The sequence below is a fragment of the Hippoglossus hippoglossus genome, chromosome 11, assembly GCF_009819705.1.
Source record: "Hippoglossus hippoglossus isolate fHipHip1 chromosome 11, fHipHip1.pri, whole genome shotgun sequence".
NCBI classification, from domain to species: Eukaryota; Metazoa; Chordata; class Actinopteri; order Pleuronectiformes; family Pleuronectidae; genus Hippoglossus; species Hippoglossus hippoglossus.
Genome location: NC_047161.1, coordinates 12,041,077 through 12,057,217, shown reverse-complemented (window position 1 = coordinate 12,057,217; position 16,141 = coordinate 12,041,077). Strand labels below are relative to the sequence as shown.

Below are 16,141 nucleotides of genomic sequence, written 5' to 3'. Positions count from 1 at the left end.
CAGCTCTACATCAAATGCACTAAAAAGCAAGCTCGGATTTCAATTTAAGTTAAAAAGTAAAGTAAATGTATTACAAATAAAAAAGTAAAGCAAGAGTATTCGAAATAAGACAGTAGAGTACATGTATTAGAAAAAATAGGGCAAAGTAAATTTATTAAAAATAAGAAAGAAACATTCCGGTGAGACAAAAATATTGTCGTGTGAGATTCTGTATATTTTTATCCTTCAAAACCTCTGAAATATTTAGAAATTAAATAATCTGCAAGAAAAAATCCCTCTTTAAAAAGACTTACGATTATGTCTATGAGTAACTGTGTTTTAGAAATGTAATATATACAGAAATAAATGGGAAGAGATAGATGTCTGGACCTACAGGAGGAACATATCAAAAAATCTGAAACTGTACCAACAATTCTCAAACTTTTTGATATTTACATAAAGGTCTGTGGTATATAACGATACCGCTCTTATTAAGATTTATGATACGACGTTCCACATACTCCAAATGTATTCAAACTGAGTTATGTAAATATCCTGTCATGAAAAACCTTTGTGCAGTGAGTGATGGAGACGGGTTGAGTTCATAACAAGCACGTTTAATGACAGCTGCTTCTGTCTATGAGGCAACACATGGGCCAGTTATAGATATACACACCACATGAGAGAGAAGCATTATATATATATATAACCATTACCAATTATACTTCGTTTACACTGCATGTTTTCAAAAGATAAAATGACAAGGCTACAAATCTGGAATAGTTTCTTCATTGTTCATCCTTTCTTGTCAGTCTGCAAATCTTTGTTGTTGACGGGAGGGATAATGTCCTCGGGTGCTAATCTGAGCTATGAAAAGCTCCTCATGTCCAGTCTAGCAGACGACACAGCCGCCTTTCTCCTTGAAGGGGTTCTTCTCCTCTGAAATGCCTTTGACAAGAGTGTCCTCCTCCTCTCCAGCCTGAATGTAGTCCTTCACCTCTTCACAGCATTTCGACGTCTGAGGGAAGAAGACAAAGATGTGTTATGCAGCAATTTCGGTTTTAAATGCTGCCCCTGATAGAACAAATCTGTATAATTACATTCATACAGGTTGACAGCATAAATTGCTTGTCAAGGATAAATATCTTGAAAACTATTTCATTTGCCTCTATCCTTAAACATATGGCCTGTAACTTCAGTGTGAAAAACGTACCAACCACCTCTCAAGTTTCACTTCAAGCTTAAGCTGGGTGACTTCCATCACAGCCTTGTCCTTGTCCGTCAGTTCGTCCATGTTAATGACCGGCATTTTCTGTCAAAAAAGGAAAAAGTCAAGGAAACATTCAGCATTTTGAGGCGGAAAATATTCACTCTTATGTCCGATTTTTACCCAATGATTACAAACAAGTAAAGAATGAAAATGTACTCACGGATGCTTAGAGGGAGCAGTCCTTCACCCCCACAATCCTGCTGAAGAATCACTCCCCTCTCACTCAATCCTGGTTATAAAGTAATCTGCATGAAGTATCCTAATCCGTTTAATCTGATTAAAACAATGCCCCCACAGTATAACCAAGACAGTCTCTCAAGTAAGGAGGGGGAGAATCACACCGGTGTCTGTTTGATGTATTTGAATTAAAATTAAAAACCAAGAACCGAATTCCCTATTTTGCAGATTAAATTTGGATTTCTGCTATTGCGACTCTGTTCTCTATGTAAATGCAGATATGGGTTAAAAGGAAGGTACCATGTGATAAGACAGCTAATCTGCATTTAGCCTCCACCTGTCAAAGTGGTGACACATCATTGCCCTAAAGGTGACTGCAGTTTTCCAACCACACAAAGACAAGTTTAAATGTACAATAGGAAGGGACTGGATTCCCCCTTTAGATGCCTGAGGAAAAGATGGAGCTGATCAGGGGAATTATTTGTAAAAACCAAGGAAGGAGCTATGTTTTTATTGTAAATTTAGTTTCATTTGTTGCTTTTAGCTGTGAAGAAGGGCAAACCTGGGCAACACATCAGTGTTCCCTTGAAAAAATGCTGGAGGCGGCTGCAGTCATTAGGAAACACAGGTTTGGAGGTGACAGTGCTTGGAATAAAAATGTGTGTGTGTGTGCGTGTGTATTTGTACAGATGACTATGTGAGGACCATGTTGAGCCGTGAACTGACGGAGTGGGGACATTTTGGACGTTCCTCACTTTCTGGGTCACTTTCCATGAGCTGTTATTGCTAAGACTTGCTTTTAGGGTTGATGACAGAATTAGATTTAGGTTAGTGTTGAGGCAAGTATTAGGTTTAGGCACTTGTGATGGCTACGGTTCGGGGTAGGGGATTAGAGAACATATTATCCCAATAAGTGTCATACAAGGTTCTCTCTCTCTCTCTGTGTGTGTGTGTGTGTGTGTGTGTGTGTGTGTGTGTGTGTGTGTGGATCCAGTAAGACTAGTATGTGGTGGGAACTTGGCAGGATGCAGTCTGACAAGATCTGATTTCACAAGAGTATCTGTCACGTGTACACACGTATGTTAAACTAACAGGGATGCTGTAGAGCTACTGGGTCACTACAGCCTAAATCATCATCATCATCATCATAAGTGACTATCTGATTCTTGTCATTTCACCTCTGTGAAATACACTCTGAGTCACATTCCACTTTACGCAAATCTTACAATAACTCTCCCTGTGTGATGTCACTCATGGATTCATCACCATTCTGCTTCTGCTAATCTGTGGATATGGAAATGACTCATTACATCCCCGCCCCCTTAAACTCCTCTGGGAACCACCACCAAACCGATAAAAGTGGACGCGGTCGGCAGCGCAGACGAGCGAGAGTCGCAGCCGGAGCAGAAGTTGCACTATGGAGTTTGGCACATTAGCGCTGTTTACACTTTTCTCCTCCTTCTACAACGTGTTGGCGCTGTCGCCTACAGGTAAGGGAGCACTTTCTCGCTTTGTTTTAAATTACCACTAAACTGTTGATCTTCAACTAACCTCGCGTAAAAGACTTGTTTGCACAATTTCACGCACAGTTTGAGAGTTTGACGGTTGCTTTACGCGCAGCAACGCACTTAACCACGTCACGTTTCTATGGCTGATTTCGTGTTTCATTAACGGTGTAACGGTGTATATGCTTTCAGGCGTGTGTCTCCTTCAAGTGGACGAGGGACCCTGCAGGGGACAGATTGAGAGCTACTACTACAACACGATCACGCAAAAGTGCGAGATTTTCTACTATGGCGGGTGCCAGGGGAACGCCAACAACTTCAGGAGTTATCAGCAGTGCCAGAAGACATGTTTCAGAATCCCAAGTATGTTCTCTAAGTGAGGAGCACACACTTTATTTGGCTGATGGGGACCTTGACCTCCCCTGAAAGCTGTTGAATGTGTGCACCGGGTGTTTTTGTGTTTTAGATCTGATATTAAATGAGAAAATCTGAGTATTTTTTCAGTGCAAAAGGCGCACACATACATTAAGATGCCATTTCATCCAATCATATTCATAAATCCAGTCATTTTTCCTCCACAGAGATTCCACAGATCTGCAGGTTTCCTAAAGTAGTAGGACCCTGCCGTGGCCTCTTCCCCAAATACTTCTTCAACATGACCACCATGCAGTGCGAGACCTTTTCTTATGGGGGCTGTGGCGGGAACTCAAACCGCTTCGGGGACCAAGCCAGTTGCATGGAGTACTGCAGCCCACCGAAAAGTTAGTACAGACCTGAACAACAACAATTGTGCTGCCACTGACATAATATACAGGGGCTCTCTCCAAAAACAACCGTTTCAGGTGTGATTTAATGGTACGACTGAGAAACAAACTATATATTCCTATGAAAAGAATACTTCATCAGGCCCTTTTGTTAATGTACAACCGATAAAGATATTTAAGTCAAAATGAAATGAATGAATAATCTGATAAAATGAGCTAAGAATCAAAAACCTTCTGGTGTTATTTCTCCTCAAACACGATGGTCTCATTGTGTGCTTTGTGGTTTTTTCCTCCAGCTGTTCCCGTGCTCTGCCTGGACCCACTGGACAAAGGGAAGTGTTCGGCCTCTATGACTCGGTATTACTACAACGGCGCCACCAAGAAGTGCCAGGAGTTCACCTACTCAGGCTGTGGAGGCACCAGCAACAACTTTGTCTCCAGGCAGAGCTGCATGGACGTGTGTGTTAAAGGTGCGCGAGCATGAGCATGGGAATGCGAGTGTGGCAATAAAAAGCCTGTAACTGAAGATGAGAGTTTGAGGATAATTACCAGACTCCTCAATTCTGTAATTACAATATATGGCTCTTATTAACAACTTGCTGGTTTAAATTTTGAGATAATTCAGGAAGTCAGAGGGGAATTTGGGTAGCGACTAAATAAAACTCAGCTGATTTCATTTGAGCCTTTCAAAACTGTTTGGCTTGTTAAGAAACCATTAGCATACACTCAGACGTTGATACTCTACAGCCAATCATTAAAATATGACCGAGAGGAAACCAAAGACAATCTGGCTGTAGGAAGTTGTCTGCTTATTGATGAAGAGTAAAGAAAGTCAACAAGCAGAAGAATCAGAGGCCGTCATACTAATACTAGCTGTCCAACACTTTTTTTTATGTTGCAGGAGGGAAAAAGCGCACAGGCCTAAGAAAAGTTCGACGCAGGATACGGAATAGAAATAATCACATCGTTCAAGTATTTGTCTGACACTCGATCTCACAGATGCTCACACGGATGAGCCTATGACGGAAAGAAACAAGTATTAAACTGACTGTTTGTGCCAAAAGAAAAACGACCAGGTCACATCTGTTGTGACCGGAAGAGTCCTAAATACATCCTGGTTGTATTTGTAGGACTTTTTTTCAAATGTATTTTTACTGTATATTGTTGATGACGTTTATTACTACTGCACTCGTGTTTTGATACTGTATGTATTTAATATATGTTTTGTAATACATTATGACAGTGACATTTTATGATGTGACATTTTATGATGTGACAAACTGTGTTATGAGCACATTTTCTATGAAATATACAGAATTTTATAAAGTTATTGAGCCACTTGTTGCTGCTGTTTATCAGTAAATAACTGTGTCGTGTGTTATTTCAGCATTTAACCAACTCAAAATGTGTTGATTGCAACTTATTCAACTGAATGGCTGCAAACTCTATCATCTTCAACAGAGTCTGGTGACAAATTCAATTTTTATTTTCACAAATTCCTACTGGAGCCCAAATACATTTTATATCATGATTAAAAAAACAAAAACACTGACTTTAAATTGCTGTACTGGGAAATACTGGAGCCATACTTCCCCTCTTTGTCTGGGTCCCACCATATAAGTGAACAGTTAAATAATGAGAAACCACACCCATGACGATAAAAAACACATGAGGAGCCGAAACAAAAATAACACCAAAGACTAAGTGCGCATTTTGGCCCCTATGACACTTTCTCTCCACTTTCTCTCAGGGCACTTTCTCTTTATCTCTCGGCCTTTCTTCCTTCACGTACTAACGCTGCTGTTCTTCCATTCTTATCTGCAAATACTTTGCAGGGCACTCTGCCTATCTCGGTTTCTTTGGTATAGCCTAGAATCAGGAAGGAAGCAATCTCGGAGCAGGAAAATGTTACCGTGGCAGGTTAATGGGAGCATCGCTGCAGCAGAGCGAGCTGCAGGTTTCCATGTCGTGAATCAGGAACGGTGTCAGCAATTATGCAATCAGAGTGAACTACACACTATAAATGAGGAAACCTGAATGCATCCATTGACAAACGCATGTGTGTGAGCAGTCACACATCCTCTCCCTCGGCTCGGTTATTGAAGAGGGTTTTATTTTCCTTTGGGTCAATACAAGCAGTTTAGTATTCACAGATAATGAACTTTACGTACCACAAGAGAAATCGTCTGTAGCCCCTCCGATGGCTGTTAATTTTAAAGTACCCTGTGTTTGTAGAAAATCCTGACTGTACCAAATCTGCTTTGTTCAGTTGAAGCACTGTGTGACTTTTCTTTTTCCGGGCAATAAATATTTATAGACGATATTAAAGGAAGCTGCTCGCCCATCTGGCTCGGCTATGAATAGCAGTAAAAGGTAATATATCTGCACAGGCCCTTTTGCCATTAAGAACCAAAGCTAAATCATCTGTTGGGAAGCAATATGAGAGAGGATGTCATCCTCCCAGTACGTACTCTACCTAATCTCTAAAACCATCACCACTGCTTATGATGGAAATTTAGGCTTATTCGTTTAAGCTTATTTCCACTTCCTGCCCTTGGAGGTAAACGTTTCTCTCCTCCCTGCTCTTTTTAATCAATAAAAATAAAAGTAATTGCACATTTATAAAGTGCAGGAAAAAGGCAGAGCAAAAAAGAGGTGTGTTGAATCTCACGCATGACTTGTACAGATTACATAATGGCTGATTGACACATACGGAAATCGTGCATCACCTCTATACATATTTTATGTGGTATAAGCTCTAACTCCTCTTCTTTTAAAGCTGTTTTTACAGTTTCTACTAATATATTATAATTGTGTGAACAATTCATTTGTTCAAAGTCTAATTACACTTTGCAGAATCACAACCTTTTGGTCCGATTTAATCACCGAACGACATGACAAATGTTTGAGATGGCCGCAAACACACCCAGTGGTTAACTTTTAATTACAGCAAAGCTCTGTCTCGCACCGTTAATGAGTGGCAATAAAACACGGGTTGTGGGAGATTCCGGGGCAGTTCAGGGGGCTTGGAGATGAACCGATCCGGCTCTGGTCGTTTCATTAGCCGCACCACATTAGTTCGGCCTCATTCTCAATGGTGATGGATTGGAGTTTACATTGAAACGTGGCTCTCGTTTAGAACAAGATTAATTCGGTGAAGGAGGCTTTGACCATTTGTCAACCAGTTATATTATTGCTACGAAATGACTGCACTGATTTTAAAATAACAACATGCACAATGACTGCGAGCTTAATTAGATGATAATTTAATTCACCATTTAATGCAGAATACTGAGTTATGCAAATCTAACATTTAACATGACAACAAATGATGATAACATACTGTCTCACTGTAGGTCATGGTAAGGAGGCAGGATATTAGATGCCCCCTGGTGGCCGATTCACGTATCTACACTCCTATTTTCGGGTAAAAATAAGTGTTTAAGTATTCTCCATTCATTTTTAATAAAAAAGTTTATTGTAAATCTAGAGGGCAATGAGCTGTTTTTCTGACTATTCTAATTTGACTCATAAACTGAAGAAACAACAGATTTTGCTGCTGAATACTAGAGCAGCTCACTGTGCACTTCAGGCGTTGGATCTCCAGCATTCATTCTACTTCAGTCTGATTCTGTTGGTGGATGTTTGCTGAAATGCCCTCAATGCTCTCACAGCTTTACCATATTAATATAAAAAACACCGGGTGGAGATCCAACTACATGCCTTACAAATGTATATCTTGTACAGAAACAAATCCTTTTTGGTTTCTGACATTGGTTAAGAAGTAACTGAATATTTAAATGACACATTTCCCCAGAGGAAAACTACATCCTATAGTTTTTTTTCAAATCAATCTTGTTCAATGCTTCAGTTTCCCCAAAGGCACAAACAGGAAACAAATAGAATAGATAAAACAGTATTTCAAATAGATTGGTGGGATACTTTGATATTGCTTATGGAAACTCTGGTTAATATAACAGGATGTGAGCACTATGGTTTATAAATGTTGGTGCAGAATAGAAGATGAAGCAGCATCTGCCTGTCTGAACCTGTTTTACACCTGAGTAATTGTTTTTCTTTTACCTGTTTAGGTGCGTCTGCTTTCATGGACCAAACCTGCCGACAGAAACTGAACCCAGGAAAAACATACGGCACAGAATTTGAAGATACACTATTTCTGGGATGTCGGCATTTAGTCTGTTTAAACTGTAGACCAAACATGTCAGATGGCTTCCCCGCCCTGACATGGCATCAGAGTTTCTCCAACATCCACCATCCCCCTTTGTTGGGTGGAGAGGAGTGTCTCAGGCCGTCCTCGTCTCCCCTCCGTTCACACACCTCAGATTGATGTGTCTGGTGATGAGTATCTGGTCCGTTCCTCGCTGTCCATCTGGCTGCCAAACACACGTAGCTGCTGTATAATTAAACAAGTCGGACAACTCCAGACCTCTGAGATAATCTGGAAGCCTTCTGAGGTTTTTCCTATTTGATTCCCTGGAAAATGCCAACAAGAGGAGATGAATCCATCAACACACTGTTTGTGTTTTCAAGTGAACATGCATTTAGAAGCTTACTAATAGTCATTATTTGTCCTCCCCCACACACCCTGCTCCTAAAGTCCAAATGTAATTTCACCCTGCCTTGGCTCCAGTAGTGGTGCAGTAATTGATATTTGAGGTGAATACTAATTTCCACAGTTTCTATGGCAGAGAGTAGTTTTGGGAATACACACAGATATTGTAACTGCTGTCCACACGCCGTTGCCTTTACAGTAACAATAGTGGTGTGCTTTTGTTGGTGCAGAGCATCTCTAATGTAGCGGATGACTCATAGCTGTGAATAAATCTACAGCTTTCACCCTCCTGCAAATGTGCCAGAATCTCTTTTCATCATGGTGGGGGAGATCAAAAATGATTTGAGCAGAACAAACAAATACAGATGCCTGACTTTCCCAAAGCCAGATTTGAACTGTTTTCTCTTCCGGAGTGCCGAGAGAAAATGAAATAAATATCCACAAAAATGTCAGTCTGAACTGGGGCCTCTTTTTTCTCCTTTTCTCTGACCGTTCGCTTCAATTACCAGCTTCCCAGAGGTCAAAGACTTTATACCGAGCTCCTGTTCAGCAGTTCTCTAAGGACCCGGCAACCAAACGCATTGGCACATTTGAATTTGCTGCTTGATAATGGATTTTTAATATATATTACATTTAGGAAAGCTGAGCCACGATATGCAAACCCATGGGGGGGGGGGTTGAGCAGGAGCGCTGAGTCCTGAATAAGCAGATTTGCATGCAAACTGGTGGAGAGGAACAATATGTCTTTTTATGATACCTGCTGCAAAATGAAATTGGATATATTTTCTGTAACTAATCAAGGACATGAGCAGACACTCTCTGCACTTATTGGAGTTCAGGTTTATGACAGTTATGTATATTGTTATACTACTTGTCACTACTTGTACTAGGACATCACTGAAATCTCACAACTGCTCCTTTAACCCAGCATTTCGGATTGTTACAACAAAAGCTAAAAACGGTGACAAGTTGGTCTGTAAGACTGGATCTTAAAGTTACATAGATATGCCTTAAATTCGTTAAATGTTTTAAAGGTGGAATTAAAGGAGTCCACTGTAAAGCAATATATATATAATAGTACAGTTATTGGTTGCTGTCATCATTCCCCCTATTCAGACTCCCCAATGTGTTAAATAACATCCACATCTAAATATAAAAACTCTGAAATAAACCTTTAAGAAGATGTCAGGCTAGTAAACAATGAGATGGATACACAACACACACCAGGCAACAAAATATTAGTTAACTTATCCCTGTTTAAGGTGCATTAGCACCCAACTTTGGGTCATTGGAAACACACTCCAAAGACAACACTGACATATAATCACCTTTTCATTGTGCCCCCCCTACTTTGTGGCTAGAGGTTGATGAGCGCCATCAAAGTTTGGCCACATGACACATTTTAGCAAATTCGCCTGAACCTCAGGGATGAACCTTGGCTGCTTGGCTAGCTTTTGCTAATAAAATGCCATAATGGTAACCCAACTAGTTGCTAACTTTGCTATCTCTGATGTAAAGACTACACTAAGGTCTTAGCTGGGCAAATGTTTGCTGAAAATAATTGTGGCAAAAAATATTCAGCTAAAAGATGCAAACATTTGAAAGAGAGGTAAAAAAAAAAAGAACGCAGAGCTGAGTGATAATTACCTGTGGTCACTGTGAGCAAGTCTTGCTGATCTGCTGCTTCCGAATCTGCAGGACAAAAAATAATTGCATTCCTTCATGGCAGGATATGATGCAGTGACGTCTTATTAAACACAAACTGTGCACAGACACCGCCAGCGCTGGCACCAAACTCCCATGGCATCTTCTCCAGCATCATTATGCCTTAGATTAACCACACAGCATGTCCCACAAAAACAGGCATCGCTCCAGCTCAATTTTCCTCAATCGCCCTCCACCTACTGTCATCACCACAACTGACCATAATGAGGAGACTCTGTAAAGACAAGTTCCTCCTACCCACAATGCCATGTGCTGTACAGCTTCAAATGTGGCTTGTGGCATGGGACTTCTGCATGTTCGGAATGATTTTGGTCAAGGTGTGGTTCGGGATAAAATAATAAAATAGCCCAAATCTGTCGCCGACAAACAAACTGATTTGGTTTGTCAAATATTTCGGGTTAATCTACACAATTTATGTGAGCACACATGCACGTCAAATGTAGCTGACAAGAGCAATGTGGTTTCCATTATAGGAATAGGACTCCCATTCCCAGGTAGATTGTGTTTGTCCCCTCCTGTCCCTCTCCTGGGGGGATGCTCCGTCTTCTCCACCGGTTTGAAGGCAGCGCTGCTTGTTTGCAGATCTCCCGGCTTTAGAGATGACAGGCTCATCATGTCTGTCACCGTTACAATGTGTCATGAATATGCAGCTACATGTCCATTACTGCCTTGCCTGTCTCTGTGTGTGAGACATGAAGAGGAACGAGTGTTCGGTTAGTAATGACGGGAGCTGCGGGCAAACAGCTGGCTGTGTTGTGATTAAGTGTAGAGAGAAAGTTGTGGAACAAAATGACAACACTGACAGGTCACTTCCTGATGTTTGAAGGACTCCCGAGTGCAGTTCTGCAGATGTTTTTGCTTTTTATACACCACCAGCTATCTAAACGCCAAATCGGAAAATAAGAAATCAAATTACCATGTTTCTAATAAGGAAACCATCCGCTACAACCAGGGAGCGCGTTGTGCTCTTGTTGATTTTGATTTTTTTTTTACTCATCGTAAAATACACTTCACAAACTAAAATCCAAATAGATTAGGCTGTCTAATATCCACAGGAAATTTTGTAAGAGTAATAACTCAACATCAGCCAAACAGGTTGAATGAATAAAGAGGCTGTTTTATTTGATTCTCATATTGATAAGCATTATCATGGGTTGTGTTGTAGAAGTGGGGGAATATCAGTTCCTCTCACAACAACAAAATATTTTTGGAGCGTGGCAGTTTCTACTTTCCTCCATTCTAACCTGAACTATGGTCACATTATTTTGGAGGTTCTTCCCTTTAAGTCTACTGGATCCCTAAGAAGGGTAAATCCTTTACATACTCATTTCACGTGTCTTGAAGTTAAATGCAAGCAAAGTGATCTGAGCGACTTTTACAAGGGGCGAAATTGCGATGGGGAACAACTAGGTCAGAGCATCTCCAATATGACAGGTCTTGTGAAGTGTTCCCAGAATGCAGTGGTTAGTGAGCTATATCTAAAAGTGTTCAAGGAAGGACAACCAGTGAACCGGGGACAGGGTCATGGCCCCAGGCTCATTGAGAGCAAAGGCTGGCTGGAAGTGGTTCAATCTCACAGGAGAGCTACTGTAGAACACATTTCTGAAAACAGGCTGTGTATGATGGAAAGCTGTTAGGGAAGAGTGGCAATTATATGGATGGCTGATTGCTTCTGCATTGTTTTTTTTAGCAGGGATAGTGATGGGAGCATGGTGCACTATAAGGCAAGCAGAAGACAGAAGCTCAGCGCAAAGTTCAGCTGAGAAACCTTGTGTGGAATTCATGTGGATGTTACTTTAACATGCACCACCCACTGTATATAAAGATGGATGGCGTGTCAGCTCCCCAAAAGTGAAGCCAAATCATCTTAATCGCCCTCTGGTAGCTGGCTGCAGTAAAGGTCAGAAAGCCTGCCTGCAGTACTGATGTGCTCAAGTGTTCATTTTTCAGTAAGATTGGTTTCACATAGTTATTCACTGTTGCAAAAAAAATGGTGTGAAATGTAATGATTGACAGCTGAGACTGACATGCGATTGGTTGACTGGGTGTACTGGTGCAGGGACCTCGATACTTTGGCTCCAAATCATGAAAAGCAGAAAAAGGCAGCACCCATATCCATGCAGGTTCAATTTTGGTACAATGGGATAAGGTGGAGACACGTCGTCCATCCTTCTATACTGATATCACCTACCTTAAGATCCCAGACCAAGTACACCCCTTCATGGCAGTAGTACTCCCTGATGGCAGTGGCCCCATTCACTAAAAGGCAGAAACACCTGATAACGCTAAGGTACACAACTCAAGATATGTCCCTAACATCCGCTGGTGGTCACTAACATCTGATAACATCAACTAGTGGTAGGCATTAATTAGTGCGGTAGAACATACAAGGGATATTCTCCATCTTGTCCGATGTTCTAAAATGGGACCAATGGACCAAAATGGGCCAAAACACTTAATGACGCTAAGGTGCACACCTGAAGTTATGTCCCTCACATCCGCTGGTGGCCGCTAACACCTGCTAGCTTCTAATGGCAGATGGTAAGTTAAATTGTGCAGAAGACCTTCGAACGTACAAGGGATATTCACCATCTTGTCCTGTCTTCTCAAATAAAACAAGCAAGGTTCCACAAAATTAGTTCAGGAATGGTTTGAGGAACATGGCACCTCAAAGTGTTAACTTGGCCTCCATATTTATGAGATGTGAATCCAATTGAGCATCTGTGGGGGTGTGTTGGAAAATCAAATCCGATCCATGAGGGTCCCAGACAACTTAAAGGAAACCTTCAGAGGTGTTGACACCATGTCTCCAGGGGTCAGAACTGCTTTGGCACCATGAGCTGGTTTTAATGTAGGAGCTGATCCTCATTTCCACCAAGCTACACAAACATGTCACTTTAAAAGCTGCACGGAGGAGATAAGAAAAAAGAAGCTCTCATGTAATGTCAACAAGGTCATTTTAAAGTCACCGTTGAGCAGCACAAACAAACACGCGTTGTGTCACAGCTGTGTAACTTCACTTTACGCCCGGTGTCCGGAGGAGTGTCCGCAGCAGAGCGCACGGACGCGCAGTGGAGACAGAAGCGAGCCTCTCCTCGCGCTGTGTGTCTTTAACGCACAGCCACAGAGAGATAAGGCGAGGAGGAGCTCCAGCAACACACGCTCGTACACGGGGAGGCTGTTAGACGCACTTGGATTACCGGCCAGTCGACTGTCACCGCTCAGAACGGCCGCGGACCGGCGCCCTGCCCCGCGCTCCCCTTACCGTGCGCACCGCCGGTCATTAATCCATCTCATAAAACAGAAGCCAGAGCCCCCGGACACACGAGCCACAGTAGCATTTGATTGATTTTTTTTAATTGTGGGTTTTATCTCCGTGGATGCAAAAAAAAGTTTCTTTTTTCTTTTTCTTTTTTTTTAAATGTACTGCCACTGCGTTAAATAGGGTCGGAGCGCAGCAGCAGGGAGTCAGTCTCCTCCGAGGGAAGGAAACATCAGGCTTCTCCTGCACAAGCATCTGTTCTCTGCAGTTTCTCTCATCTCTTCAAGGCAGGTAAGACTCAGGTTATTTTCTTTTTCTTCCGGGTATTAACTTCTGTAAATTGCTGTTTGGGGAAAAAGCGCACAGATTAGTGAGCTGCAGGGAGATTATATTTTCAGTTTGTCTGTCAGTTTCAATTTGCCTTTTTTTTAATTTATTTTTTGCTCCGATGAATTAAAGAAGAGCTCGCTGGGATTTGCTTGCATGGTCGTGACTGTTGACGCAATGTAAATTGGATTTTCTCTTTTCTTTCGTTCATGCTCCAAATTGATTAATAGCCCATTATGGCGCGTCAAGGGGATCTAAACATCAGTTTAGCTGCAGATTATTTCAAGCGAGGGGGGAAAAGGAGATAATGCAGAATGTGACTCACACTCGTGTTGTGGTGCGCTATTTTTAGGGTTAAAAAAAAAAACTCAAGGAAAGGCTGAGAAGAGTCTTCACTGTGGTGTTGTAATAATCGCATGTTTTCTACCACTGGAGAAAATCTTAATCTGTGTTGGGTTTTTGTGGACTCCTGAAGATATCCTGTTTGAATATTTAATATAGGTTAATGCTCAGGGATGCTACAGTCAGCGGATACTCCTCAGATGAATAATGCACATTTACAGAGGGATTTTTAATAGTGGAGAACAAACTGCAAACTTAAGGCAGATCTGTCCTATTTGCAGCCAGACTTCTGAAGAGGATGTGTTCCAGATGAATACTTTGTGACACACACACACACAGTTTGCGCACCTATCCTTAATAGGACTTGAACGTCCGTTCAATGTGGATAGCCTAAACAAACGTGTCCCTAACCTTAACCATGACCAATTCATGACTAAGCCTAACCTTAATCCAACCACAATTAATTTACTTCTTACCCCTAACCTTTATCAGGATCTCAGAAATGCTGATTTGCCTCATTAGGACCAGGCTTTGGTCCCCATGAGGTCCACTAGTCCCGACATGGTCAGTGTTTATGCCAGAAAAAGTCCTGAAGAGGACACAAAAACATGTACGCACACAAAGGGTGTGTTACATCTACACAGGCTCCTGCTTCTCCTCAGAGTAATTCACAGGATAAAAATGGAGAGGCATCTGTTCTTTTCCCAGTGACAAATACAATTTTACAAGCCAATAAAACACACAGGAGGACACGCACAGACGCACACATCCGTGCAACACACAATGCACAAAAGTAGTCACGTATACGCAGATGAAAGGTCAACGTGTGCCACCTCTCTGCACTTGCTGTATTAATCACTATGCCACACGTACAAGACACAGCGTCTGCGTGGAGAGCGAGACTGGAGTCGCTGACTTTTGTATGAGTTATATGCGTGAGCCAATTCACCCCAGAGCTTCTTCTCCTCTCCGTGATAATTTTTGCCGCTGCTGCATTCATGCATTCGCCCTCATATTGATTATATTCACAGAGGAGGGGAAAATAGGCATTCCTACACAGACCGACTGGACCACAAGCCGGAAACGAAATAAGCCAAAATTGCTGAATGCCGCCTGCATCACTTCAGTGTCCATTTGTGGCAGAAACAGAGCAGAAACCGAAGGGCCCGCCTCGAAGATGTCTGCGGCTAAATTGGGATTCTTCTTGTGGGGATTCCTTTGTGTTTACATAACCGTGTTTAGAGTAATGGCTCGTGTCATCTGGGGTTTTATTAGAGGCAACGGTGAGTGAAGTGGCTTCGGCGAGCTGATACGACTGAGGAACGAGAGCTTCTCAGCACATGCAGAATGCTGATACACTGAGCGGTTCAGAGGAAGACGAGAATAGCAACAGACACTCAGTCAGGCTGTCAAAGGAAGAGAGGCAGAAACAGCACAGAGTGAGAACGACGGCAACGCGAGGATACGTGCAGACGGGCGGGCTGAGATATAAACAGCGGCCCGTAGTGAATTGGGATTGGTTGGTAACGTGTCTGGCTGCTTTCTGAGTCTCAGAGATAAGTTCGTCCTTCATCATCCCACACACTGTCTGTCTGTCTGTTGGTCGGTCTTTCTGGCCACAGACAGGTGAACGGTTGAGCAAGCAAGTGGCAAATTTGCTCTCCAATTCAAGGGACAGGAGCTGGAGGCCTGAGAGAGGGAGAGAATGGTCTGCATGAAGAGATTAAAAAGCAAAGTCGGACCTTTAGAGGGTGTGTGTGCGTCCACTGTGTGTTTGATTTCAGTGGTTTTGTCCGAGAGAGCTTTCTAAAAGCTTTACGTCCAAATGAAAGAGGGTGATGAATGAGCGGGTACACATTTATGCTGTTTCTTTGTGCTTTTGTGTCATAGTTTGGGTTTTGGACAACAATACTCGTGTAATTCTGTAGTGCTGGGGCGTGTCGTATAGGAAACACTGTTTACAATATGAGTAACACACACACACACACACACACACACACACACACACACACACACACAGTCATGTCTTCTTGACTTCGTAGGATATTAGATTGACTTACATTCATTTCCTGGAGACTTAATTAATACTTCCTCCTCGAATCTAATTCTACCCCTAACCTAAACCCAACCTTGAAACATGTCTTCACGTTAAATTCAATGATTTTCGAATGAGACCTTCCTTTTTTCCCCATAGGAATTTAGTGATTGACAGGCCAC

General features: G+C 42.0%; 3 protein-coding genes across 4 annotated transcripts in view; 2 read left to right on the top strand and 1 right to left on the bottom strand.

Moving 5' to 3' along the window:
- Window positions 1-497: 497 nt before the first annotated feature.
- On the bottom strand, window positions 498-2,792 carry gngt1 (guanine nucleotide binding protein (G protein), gamma transducing activity polypeptide 1). 2 transcript variants are annotated; one of them, XM_034599610.1, is made up of 4 exons: window positions 2,653-2,792; window positions 1,410-1,478; window positions 1,193-1,291; window positions 498-997 (listed from the first exon to the last, which is right to left on the bottom strand). In XM_034599610.1, the coding sequence occupies exons 3-4, from the start codon at window positions 1,286-1,288 to the stop codon at window positions 872-874; spliced, it is 222 nt and encodes a 73-aa protein (XP_034455501.1). In that variant the 5' UTR covers window positions 1,289-1,291; window positions 1,410-1,478; window positions 2,653-2,792; the 3' UTR covers window positions 498-871. The 2 variants fall into 2 exon arrangements, with proteins under 2 accessions (XP_034455501.1, XP_034455500.1); XM_034599609.1 differs by lacking the exon at window positions 2,653-2,792 and having other exon boundaries at window positions 1,410-2,172.
- Window positions 2,787-5,078, top strand: tfpi2 (tissue factor pathway inhibitor 2). Its single transcript, XM_034599606.1, has 5 exons — window positions 2,787-2,916; window positions 3,124-3,294; window positions 3,513-3,692; window positions 3,992-4,165; window positions 4,597-5,078. The coding sequence occupies exons 1-5, from the start codon at window positions 2,844-2,846 to the stop codon at window positions 4,677-4,679; spliced, it is 681 nt and encodes a 226-aa protein (XP_034455497.1). The 5' UTR covers window positions 2,787-2,843; the 3' UTR covers window positions 4,680-5,078.
- A 7,946-nt stretch (window positions 5,079-13,024) lies between these two features.
- The window catches only part of calcr (calcitonin receptor), a 48,349-nt gene continuing 45,232 nt past the window's right edge, over window positions 13,025-16,141 (top strand). Inside the window, exon 1 of the mRNA XM_034599601.1 lies at window positions 13,025-13,546. The gene's annotated coding sequence lies outside the window, so the exon portion shown is untranslated. The remainder of the gene's footprint in view (window positions 13,547-16,141) is intronic.